General features: G+C 64.5%; 1 protein-coding gene across 1 annotated transcript in view; it reads left to right on the top strand.

The window, feature by feature from the left end:
* The first annotated feature begins 2,752 nt into the window (after positions 1-2,752).
* The window catches only part of CARD14 (caspase recruitment domain family member 14), a 15,809-nt gene continuing 7,050 nt past the window's right edge, over positions 2,753-11,511 (top strand). Inside the window, exons 1-10 of the mRNA XM_080681179.1 lie at positions 2,753-3,207; positions 4,172-4,339; positions 5,064-5,183; positions 5,736-5,861; positions 6,178-6,327; positions 8,044-8,160; positions 8,635-8,777; positions 8,893-8,987; positions 10,354-10,414; positions 10,583-10,775. Coding sequence (XP_080537305.1) covers positions 2,887-3,207; positions 4,172-4,339; positions 5,064-5,183; positions 5,736-5,861; positions 6,178-6,327; positions 8,044-8,160; positions 8,635-8,777; positions 8,893-8,987; positions 10,354-10,414; positions 10,583-10,775 — 1,494 coding nt within the window. The 5' untranslated portion in view covers positions 2,753-2,886. The remainder of the gene's footprint in view (positions 3,208-4,171; positions 4,340-5,063; positions 5,184-5,735; positions 5,862-6,177; positions 6,328-8,043; positions 8,161-8,634; positions 8,778-8,892; positions 8,988-10,353; positions 10,415-10,582; positions 10,776-11,511) is intronic.

Raw genomic sequence — 11,511 nt, 5'->3', positions numbered from 1 at the left:
AAGGTGCTGGGCCAGCTGGACGAGGAGGAGGTGCTGCACGGCCCCCGGTTCGCCAACTCGGCCATGAGAGTCGGTGAGCCTGCGCCGCCATCGGGGCCCTCTGCTCAGCCGAAGCGGAGGGGACCCGCGTTCTGGTGGGGGGGGGGGCTGTGTTAGAGTCTCCGGGGCCGCCCTAACGAACGACCACGAAGTCGGTGGCCAGGGACCGAGAACTGGGCTCTCTCACAGTTTGGAGGCTGAAGGGCTGAAGTTAGGGTGTGGGCGGGGCCAGGCCCCCCCCCCCCCCCCGTGGCTCCAGGGGAGGCTCCTTCCTGCCCCTTCCAGCTTCTGGTGGCCCCGGCACCCCTCGGCTGCGGCCCCGTCGCTCCAGCCTCTGCCTGTCCACATGCCTCCCTCTCTCAGACACTTGTCCTTGGACAGGCCCCCGGGCTGTGCAGAATGCGCTCCGCTCGCGGGTCACACTCATCACACCCAGGAAGACCCTTCTTCCCAGTCAGGTCCCACTGGCAGGCTCCAGGGGGACACTCCTTGGGGCCAGCCCGCCTGTTCCAGCCCAACTGACCACCTACGTTTATTCATTCAAAACCGGGGACCGCCTACCGTCACCGTATCAGCTTCTTAGGAGAGTTGAGTCAGTTTCTGAGATACTTGTTTCAAAGCCCGGGCGGGCCCTGGAGAGGTGGCAGTGGGCGGTCAGTGCCGGCAGTGGGCGGTCAGGGCTGGCAGTGGGCGGTCAGGGCCGGCAGTGGGCGGTCAGTGCTGGCAGTGGGTGGTCAGGGCCGGCAGTGGGCGGTCAGGGCCGCAGTGAGTGGTCAGGGCTGGGCCTTGGAGAGCCGGCAGTGGGCGGTCAGGGCCGGCAGTGGGTGGTCAGGGCCGGGCCCTGGAGAGCCGGCAGTGGGCGGTCAGGGCCGGCAGTGGGCGGTCAGGGCTGGGCCCTGGAGAGGCGGCAGTGGGCGGTCAGGGCTGGGCCCTGGAGAGGCGGCAGTGGGTGGTCAGGGCCGGCAGTGGGCGGTCAGGGCCGGACCCTGGAGAGGCGGCAGTGGGCGGTCAGGGCCGGCAGTGGGCGGTCAGGGCCAGGCCCTGGAGAGCCGGCAGTGGGCGGTCAGTCCCGGGCCCTGGAGAGGTGGCAGTGGGCGGTCAGGGCCGGCAGTGGGCGGTCAGGGCCGGGCCCTGGAGAGCCGGCAGTGGGCGGTCAGTGCCGGCAGTGGGCGGTCAGTCCCGGGCCCTGGAGAGGCGGCAGTGGGCGGTCAGGGCCGGACCCTGGAGAGCCGGCAGTGGGCGGTCAGGGCCGGACCCTGGAGAGCCGGCAGTGGGCGGTAGCTACTGACAGGTTGCTTTCTGCCTGTTGCCTGATGAGCCTCAGAAGCAGGAGAAATGAATCCACGCTGAGAGCCATGGGGCTGGGTGGGCCCAGGCCCGGGGTGCTGCTGCTTGCTGCTTTCCTCCCCGAGCTAGGCACGCACACCCACATCATCTTCCTAGCCTCTTATCCCCAGCTCTTAGCGCACGGTGGGGTCGTAGTAGCTGCTCAGTAAATGCCGGCCTCGCCCTTCTCCAGACTGACTGCGCTCTGGGGCCGAGGGGCCTGCGGCAGCAGAGGGTCCCCGCCCCTCGTGGGGAAGCCCGCCCCGCGCCTTGTCAGCCCAGACTGTCCTGTCCCCCAAGGGCACCTGCTGGACTTGCTGAGGGCGCGCGGGAAGAACGGGGTGCTCGCCTTCCTGGAGAGCCTGAAGTTCCACAACCCCGACGTGTACACCCTGGTCACCGGGCTGCAGCCCGACGTGGACTTCAGCACCTTCAGCGGTGAGAGCCGGCCTGCGACCGGGCCCCCGGGTCCTGGTCACCCCTCTCCCCAACCCTTTCCCGAGGCTCAGGCAGAGGTTCCGCACTGCCCCGTCCAGCGCTCAGGGGAGGAGACCCTCCGCGCTGCAGTGGGACGGGTGGGCGAGGGAGCCGCTGGCCTGGCTCTGAGGAGGAGTCTGTCCTGGCTGCAGCGCCAAGAGGACGGCCTTCAGGGACGCGGGCGCAGGGACGTGTCCTTTCCCCAGGGGCGCTCCCAGGCCCGCTTGGGGCTGTGCTGGGGGGCAGCGCCGCCCCGAGGGGCCGTGCGGGCCGCAGCCCTGTGCCTGAGCTCAGCCCGCCAAGGGAAGGCTCACCGGGCTTGGGGGGCGGGGGGTGAGTAATTCCAGGCTCCCCTGGCGGCCCTGAGGGAGGTGGGGGTTCAGAGGGCGGGACAGGAGCCCTGGAAACGGCACAGGAGGACACTCCTGCCTGGCGCCTCGCAGGCTGTGCTTGTGCCGCGCAGAGACCTGTCACGCAGACTTGCGGCCGTTCCTGCTTTGAGGAGGACGTTAAACTGTGTTAGCATTAAGCACGTCTGGGCTGAGGAGGGGCAGCGGGTCTGGACAGTGGGTCCCACGGGGCAGCCAAGTAGCAGAGAGAGTGGAAGGGAGGGAGGAAATGAAGGGTAGTCCCTGTACCCAAATCTGGAATCCTGGGGGTTATTTACCCCAATCTCGTGTGTAGTTGGGCCCCGAAGCCTTGAAGGAGACGACAGAGAGGGTGGGTCCTCTTTTTTTTTTAAATATATTTTATTGATATTTCACAGAGAGGAAGGGAGAGGGATAGAGAGCTAGAAACATCGATGAGAGAGAAACATCGATCAGCTGCCTCCTGCACACCCCCCACTGGGGATGTGCCCGCAACCAAGGTACATGCCCCTGACCGGAATCGAACCTGGGACCCTTCAGTCCGCAGGCCGACGCTCTATCCACTGAGCCAAACCGGTTTTGGCAAGGGTGGGTCCTCTTGAGAGTCCGGGGCAGGAAGCCAAGCCCTGGAGGACGAGGAGCGAGCAGGTGGTGATGCCGGCTCCCCGCAGGGCTCATGGAGACGTCCAAGCTGACCGCATGCCTGGCCGGGGCCATCGGCAGCCTGCAGGAGGAGCTGAGCCAGGAGAAGGGGCAGAGGGAGGCGCTGGCGCAGCAATGCCGGCGGCTGCAGGAGTGTCTGGGCCAGGCCGAGGCCCGGGCCGAGGGCCTGCAGCAGCTGGAGGCCGACCACGGCCGCATGAAGCGCGAGGTCAGCGCCCACTTCCACGAGGTGCTGAAGCTCAAGGACGAGATGCTCAACCTGTCGCTGCACTACAGCAACGCGCTGCGGGAGAAGGAGCTGGCCAGCACGCGCTGCCGCGGCCTGCAGGAAGAGGTGCTGCGGCCCCCGCCCCCCCCAACCCCGGAACTCCTGCCCCGCCAGCTTTGGCTGAGGCACCCCTGCAGGAAGCTGACCCTTTGCCTCCACCACCAGGGGGCCCCTCCCGTCACCCCCCTGCAAGGAGCCTGCCCTGTGATCCCCCCAGGCCTGGCTGGGGTGCCGGCCCACGGGGGCGGGGGGGCGGGGAGGCCTGCCGCCTATGCCTGGGCCGGGGCAGGTCTGGCTAGTCTGAGCTCCGCAGGAGTCCGCTAGGCCTCCTCCCTCCGGCTGTCGGTGTCGGTGTCTCAGCTGGTCCTGTGATGAGGAACCCCTCGAACCCCAACAATGTCTTTTACTCGTTCTTCCGTTGGGGATTATTCTCTTCTTAGTGATCTGTGGGGTTCTTTCAATATTCATTTGCTTTTTGCCTTGATGGCTTTGGTTTTCCTTTTTTTGTTGTTAGCCCTTAGCTGAGGATATTTTTCCATTGCCTTTTTTGTTAGAGAGAGTGGAAGGGAGGGAGGAAATGAAGGGGGGGGGAGAAAGAGAGGGAGAGGGAGAAAAACATCAATGTGAGAGAGACACGTGGATCGGTTGCCTCCTACATGCGCCCCGCTGGGGGCCGGAGAGTGAACCTGCAGAAAGGGTACAGGCTGGGACCGAACACCCAGCCCTTCGGTGCATGGGCTGGTGCTCTAACCACTGAGCTTACCGCCCAGGGCGCTTGTTCGTTCATTTTATTTGGAAATAATTTCAAATTTATTTTTTAAAATATACGAAGACAATGGTGCAGAGGACCCCCACATACCTTACTTGGACATTTGTGCCCCCTCCCCACACACCTGTGTATATTTCTGTGCACGCATTCCCCCCCCCCCCCCCCCCCCGCGCACACACACACAGTTTCCCCGAGCCTGGCATGGTCTGGCCGGGGTGCTCACGTCCTCCCGCCCGGCTCCTGTCCCCTCATCCCCCGCAGCTCTATCTGACGAAGCAGGAGCTGCAGCGCCAGAGGCTGTCTGCCTCCTGCGAGCGGGAGTTCCGAGAGCGGTCCCTGCGGATGGCCAACGGCCTGGAACCCGGAGCGGAGGAGCTGAGCCGCCTGAAGGAGGAGAATGAGAAGCTCCGCTCCCTGACATTCAGCCTGGTAGGCCCGGCCCCGGGCCCACTTCCTCCCCCTGCCCCCAGGCTGGGCTTCTGACGCCCCTGGGGAGGGGGGCTAGGGGCCCGGTGATGGAAACCTAGTGCCGGCCGCCGGCCCCAGCCCCGGCGCTGGTGGGATTAGCGGACGTCGCTCAGCTCCTCAGCCCCGGCTAGGCTGCCTCGGAGAGGACTGGGCTGGTTACAAGGGGTGGGGTTCACTGCGTGGGAGAGTGGGGAACTCTGGATGCAGGGGTCCCCAGCGCCCGGAGTCGTGCAGCCCCTCAGCCCCTCTCCCGGGTCTCTGAATGAATAAGTACCTGCGCTGGAGCTGTTCCTTCAGGAGGTGCCCCCTCGGCGCAGAGCTCGCCATCCTGCATCCCGGCCTGGGTTGGGGGGGGGGGAGGGGGCGACCTGCAGCGTGAGCCCCAGGAGGCTGGTGTTGCTGGGTCCCTCTCTGGAGCTCCCCGGCAAGTGCCTAAAGCAGGAGGCTCTACCCCAAGAGGCCTGGGCCTCCAGTACCTTCCAGTACCTTCCGGTACCTTCCGGTCCTGCCCAGCCGCGCCCAGCAGAGCCCCAGGGCAGCTTCCCCTCCCCCAGGCCTCCGTTCCGGCCCCGAGGGCAGTGATGTCACCTGCCCACCCGCCAGCAGCCTCCAGCTCCCGTTCCTGGGACAAGCTCCTAGGGGCAGGCGTGTGGGAGCGGGGCCGGCTGACCCCCCTGTGCCCCAGGCGGAGAAGGACATCCTGGAGCAGAGCCTGGACGAGGCCCTGGAGAGCAAACAGGAGATGGTGGACCGCATCCACTCGCTGAGGGAGCGCGCCGTGGCCGCCGAGCGGCAGCGGAAGCAGGTGACCACGGCTTTGCGCCGGGGAGACGGCTCTTCAGTCCATGCTGAGCTTAGGACCGAGTTTGCCCCAGGAACGGGCCCTCGTTAGTTCATTCCTGTGTTGGCACCAACTCACAGTCCGAGACTAGAGGCCACAGCCGTGGGTGGGTGATGAGCAGACAGGCGGGCACGTAGGCGGTGAGAACAGGGGCGCTCAGGGGCAGGTGCGTGCGGCCCGCTGAGAGCCGGGGGCTTGCTGAGTGGCTGCCAATGGTGAGGGGCGGGTGGGGAGACAGGACAGTGAGGGGACAGTGGGGAGAAGGCCGGTGCAGGAGCATGAGCAGGGAGGGGAGTTATCTGTGCGCCCTGCTCTGGGCATGGATGAACAAAACAGCCACACGCGCAGCGCCCACGCGGACTTGGATGGCTCAGCGCCGTCTGCTGGGCACAGCATCTCCGCGGCGCTCCTGGAAATCGCTCTCGGGGCGCGCACGAGCTCACCCTGTTTCTCCCCGTCCCCTCGCTCTCCCTGACGCTCCCCCTCCTTCCTCCACGGCTCTGCCCCTCGGTCCAGTTCTGGGAAGAGAAGGAGCAGACGCTGCTGCAGTTCCAGAAGACCAAGGTGGACTGCGAGATCTACAAGGAGAAAGTGACCGCCCTGCAGAGCCAGGTGGCCGGGCTGCAGAAGGAGCGGGACCAGGTACCCGAGAGGCGGCGGGGCTGGGAGAACGGGAGCCGGCGGCGGCTGGGGGCTGGCAGCCTCGTGCAGCCCGCCCCGCCCTCCGCGGCCACTGGTTCCAGACTCGGGGCCTCCCTCCTTGGTCCAGGCGGCTTCTCGACTCCCTCCGTTGTCACCTGCTGACATGCTCACTGAGACTCCCTTCATCTCTGTGCGCACCCCGGGCGGTGGTACACCCGCACGCGTGCTACGATGGTGAACCGTGGCGTGTGCCTGCGGGTGAGCCCAGTGTTCGCTGCCCCTTCATGCCCCGGGCACCCCGTGTCCCGGCCCGCAGGCCTACTCGGCCCGAGACGCCGCCCAGGTGGAGATTGCCCAGAGCCTGGCGGAGAAGGACGCACTCCGCAGGAAGCTGTTCGAGCTCACCGACCAGGGCTGCGACCTGCGCCAGCAGCTCCGCCAGCTGCAGGCCGAGTTGGCACAAGGGGTGAGTCCTGCCCTGCCGTGCGCCTGGCAGCAGGGGCAGCGTGTGCGTGGGGTGGGGTACGGTGGGAGGCAAGCTGGGCCCCACGCGCGAGCCCTGATGGCGGGCGCTGGAGACGCACAGGGGGCAGCTGCGGCTGCTCTGCCTCTCCCTTCGTGATGATGTCTTGCACGTCCTGGAAGGGGTGGCCCGACAGAAGGTTCTGGAACCTGTCAGGTATGGTGTTGGGCTGAGGAAAGAAAGACGAAGCTGAGCTAAAACGACTATAAAGGCCCTAGTTACGGTCTGGCTGGCCGCTCCAGTCCAGGCACCTGGTGTAGGGGCGGGGCCTCCCCTCCAAGTGCACAGCCCTGCCCCTCGCCCTCACCCCTTCCCGCATCAGCCGTGTGCAAAAGCAAGACTAACAGGCCGGCCGCACCCTGCCAGCTGCTGTGTCTGCGTGTTGGGGGGAGGCTGGGTTTTTCTTCCCTGATTGGTCTGCCCCATTTTCTACGTGCAGTGTGTGCAGATACATGTACACGCATATGTACCAGGTGTGTAGCCAGGAAGAACTGTGTGCACGGGGGTGGGGAACGTTCAGCCATATAATGCCCACAAAATCATTTGGTCTGGCCCTAACAAGGCATTAGGGGTGAGTTAGTTAAATGTTTGGCCAGATAAAGCAGGCTAACGTTTAACAACGTTTTCTTTTACAATCCTGTAAAATAAAAGGGTGACATGCAAACTGACCCTAACGGTGGAACGACCAGAACGACCGCCCGACCAGTCACTATGAGGCGCACTGACCACCTCTCGGTCCCTTCTCCTGGCCGTCAGGCCCCGATCGCCCGATGGCAAACGGGGAGCCAGGGGGCGGGGGGTAGCGGCCAGGGAGGGGGGCAGCTGCGGGCAGCCGGGGAAGGTGGCCCTGGTCGTAGGCTAGGCCTAGGGACCGACCCGCGCACGGATTTCGTGCACCGGGCCTTTAGTGTGTTTGTATTGGTTTCAGAGAGGAAGGGAGGGGGGGAGAGAGAGAGAAACATCCGTGATGAGAGAGAACCATGGATCGGCTGCCTCCTGCACGCCCTCTACTGGGGGTTGAGGCTGCAACCCGGGCATGTGCCCTGACCAGGAACCGAACCGTGACCTCCTGGTTCCTAGGTCGATGCTCAATCATGGAGCCACACCTGCTGGGCGCCGGCTGATTTTTTTTTTTTAAATATATTTTATTGATTTTTTACAGAGAGGAAGGAAGAGGGATAGATAGTCAGAAACATCGATGAGAGAGAAACATCCATCAGCTGCCTCTTGCACACCTCCCACTGGGGATGTGCCCGCAACCAAGGTACATGCCCTTGACCGGAATCGAACCTGGGACCTCTCAGTCCGCAGGCCGACGCTCTATCCACTGAGCCAAACCGGTTTTGGCCCGGCTGATTTTTAAGCTGATCATTTTGGACGGCCCGTGAACGGTGGTGTCCATACCCAAAGGGGCCTTGGCAGAAAAACGGTGCCCACCCCTGACGTATACTCTCTGCCAGAAATGGAGTGCCACTCCCCCAGCCCAGTGCTGTGCATCCCGGTGGCCAGCCAGGGGGGCCCAGGCTGGGTAGATGCGGACCCAGGCTGGCAGCCGTGAGCGAGGGTGGAGAAGGGAAGGGGGAGGTGCCTGGTAGAAACCCCGAGAGCATCCGAGGGGACCCTTTCCTGCATTAACCAGCCCGCCCGGCACCTTGGCAGCCCAAGCAGGAGGCGGGGCCGAGGGAGCCCTGCTGGAGGGGAAAGCAGCGGCTCGTGCGCATGTTCGCCATCTGCCCGCGGGACGACAGTGACTGCAGCTGCCTCAGCTCCTCCGAGGTACGGCCAGTGCCCTCTGCTCCTGGGGACAGGCCCGTGCGGACGGAAGGGGGCCCGGCACATCGTGGGTGCTGAAGGGAGACTTAAGCGGATGCATCCAGGGGTGCATCCAGGCCTACACTGTCCACCTGGCGTGCTGTGCCCCCTCAGCATCTTGCACCGTCCGCCATCAGCACGTGACCCTCGCTAGCCAGTCACTTGGTCTCTCAGGGCCTCGATCGCTTTCTATGTAAAGTGGGAAGATTATTCTTATTTATTTGTTGTGAGGACTAAGCGACGTAAAATACAGGAAACCGCTAATAGAGTGCTGCCACATAGTAGGTGCTCAGCTAATGTGCCCTGGCTGCGAGCTCCCCCTCCCCTCCCTGTCCCCTCCTCGGCCCTGACGTTGGCGGCCATGGCTTACTCCCTCTCCAGAGCGGGGAGGGGTCGTGAGCCCGTGAGCTCGCGCTGACCCTGCCCCCCGTCCTCCAGTCCGAGCTCTGGTCGGACCTGAGCGCCACCTGCAGCCGCGAGCTGGCGGACAGCTTCCGCTCCAGCAGCCCCGCGCCCCCCAGCCAGCTGTCCCTGTACAAGCGAGCCGCGGAGGACCTCCGGGAGGATCCGTGGTCCTTCAGGTAGAGGGGACGGCATCGGCGTCGGAGGACACGGGTCCCCTGGTGGCTCACCGAGGACGAGGGCCGGGCCGGTGCTGGGTGCTCCGGACCCGAGCCGTCTTCTTCCCCCGCGCAGCGGCTTCTCGGAAATCCTGGAGGGGGACCGGGGGGGCTCCCCGGGAGCGAAGGCAGGTGACGCCGACCTGGATTACGAGATTGTAGACAGAGCAGGTGAGTGTGTCCCCCTCTGCCAACCTCTGCAGCTGCCCACCTCCCCTGGGCTGGGCCACAGAGCCAGGGGGAGACACGAGGACAGGTCTCCTCGGGGGCCGGGCAGAGGGAGGGGAACCGGAACGCTGCCCTGACCCTGGGCCCTGGCCGTTCAGGCCGGTGCCCGCCGCTCTGAGCCTGGCGTCCTCTCCATTGTCACCGAGCCGTGAGGGAGTTGATTGTCTCCGTGCCCGCTCAGCCAGCTGTTCAGACAGCTGCTCGCTCCGTCCCTCCTGCTCTGGGCCCTGGGCACTCAGGCTGCAGTGCCCCTCCCGCTGGCCAGGCACCTGGGGGAGCCTCTCCCCTCCCTGTGGCTCATGCCTTGTATCTGTCACTTAGCTGGTCCTCTCTCCTTCCCAAGCCGCGCGCCCCTCACGTCGGCCTCCTTCCCTTCCCACCCTGCACTCCCGCCCCAGCCTTGGGCCTCACACACAGTAGGTGCTCAGCACCCCGCCTGCAATTCGCCCTGCGGCCACCAGGGGGCGCACGCACCCACGCAGGTCCACAGAGGCACCTGTGGTGGGCAGTGGTCACGCGGCCGGGAGCCGTCCTCCTTCCCGGATCGCTGGTGGTCTTATTTGTGACAGTGACCAATGGAGAGGGTGCACCCGGGGAGCCAGCCTGGCTGAGGCCAGGAGGACAGGGTGCTTGCGGCTCTTCTGGGTGAGCCCACGTAATGTCCCGCGTCCACGCGTTCCAGGGGAATTCGCCTCACATGCGCCAGGAGCGCCCAGCGGCCTCCCCGTGGCTGGAACGTACTCAGGAACAGGGTTTCCTGTGAGCTGGGCACGGGCCGCCGTGGCGGGTGGCAGGCAGCTGTCCGCCCTCTGCTGGCCTCTGGTCCTCCGGGCGGCCGGTCCACCAGGTGGAGGAGCAGCCTCTCCCTCCCATAGGGAGGCCGCCGTCTGGGCTGGGCCCATCGGCCTCCCGGGCGCATGTCCAAGTGCAGAGCTGGGGGACGCCCAGGGACATCGAGGCCTCCGCGACCAGCAGCTGACGTGGCCCGGGGTAAGCGGGAGCAGCTGATGCAGGCGGCAGGCGCTGCTATGCAGAAAGGCGGGCCCGGGGGCCACCGGATTTGACTGTTTGAATGAAGGTGGACGTGGGTTCCAGCTTCCCCAGCTCATAAAACGTGGGCAACGTTCAGTCTCACAAAGGACACAGTGGAGGCCAGACCCAGGCCGTGCAGCTCTCCACCAGCTCCTCCCGTGTGGGGAGAGATGAGTCAAGGTCTAAGCAGGAGGAAGGAGGAGGACGAGAAGGTCAGCCACGAGAAGGTGACCTCTAGGGAGGCCGGCGCGGGGTCTGAGCCTTTGCTTCTGCCTAGACCTCCTGGAGTCTGAGAGCGGCCCACCGCTGATCTCCAGGGGCCCCTGCGTCTCAGCCAGGTGAGCGGAGGGGGGCCGGGCCAGCAGGCGGCAGAGTGAGGGCTGTTGGCAGGCGACAGCCTTTTTTGAGGGTGGGGTCGTGGCAGGAAGTGGGGGTGGAGAATTCCAGAATGCTGGGGCTGGGGACGGAGCCGGGCTGCACACGAGCTCCGTCGCCCCTTCCTGCAGCAGCGTCCCCGTGCGGCGGCGGCCGGCCCGGAAGCTCCCGAGCCAGGTCACGGTGCTGGCCTTCCAGGGGGACGCACTGCTGGAGCAGATGAGCGTCATCGGCGGGAACCACACGGGCATCTTCATCCACCGTGTCACCCCTGGCTCGGCGGCCGACGAGATGGCCTTGCGCCCAGGCACGCAGATCGTCATGGTGAGGTTCGGGGCTTCCTGTTGCTCTTTTTTTTTTTTTTTAAAAAAAAAAATGTATTTTATTGATTTTTTACAGAGAGGAAGAGAGAGGGATAGAAGGTTAGAAACATTGATGAGAGAGAGACATCAATCAGCTGCCTCCTGCACACCTCCCACTGAGGATGTGCCCGCAACCAAGGCACATGGCCTTGACCGGAATCGAACCCGGGACCCTTCAGTCCGCAGGCCGACGCTCTATCCACTGAGCCAAACCGGTTTCGGCTCCTGTTGCTCTTTTTAACGGTGTCTCGTTGTCAGCTCCCGTGCGTGTGCATGCACGTCTGTGTGTGCAAATACACATACCGGGAGACCCACCACTTTAACTCTTTCAAAACGTTTTGTTGTGAAATATTCACGATGCTGCAGGAAACATAAATGTACAATTAACTAATTACCATTAAGCGACTACAGCAGCAGGGAGGGGACTTGGATGTCGCTGAAACGTGAACTTCAAGCTTTTTAACATTGTAAGAAATTCACCAAATAGGCGTCACCTGTTCCCGAGGCTCGCCCGTCCCCCGGGGGAAACCCTGTCCCCATGCCACCGGACCCTTTCTCCGTGTCTGGTCGCCAGTGGCATTGTGGTTACAGCGCAGAGCCCTTTAAGGTGTTCGGGGACAGACCTGAGGCCCGAATGGGGCCAGTTCAGTTAAAGGCACATGTTCCTTCTCCTGACAAAGTGCCCTGTCCTCGCGTGA

This window comes from Plecotus auritus (assembly GCF_963455305.1).
Source record: "Plecotus auritus genome assembly, chromosome: 7".
Taxonomy (NCBI): domain Eukaryota; kingdom Metazoa; phylum Chordata; class Mammalia; order Chiroptera; family Vespertilionidae; genus Plecotus; species Plecotus auritus.
The sequence above is the reverse complement of the archived record's forward strand: the minus strand, read 5'-3'. Positions and strand labels throughout refer to the sequence as shown.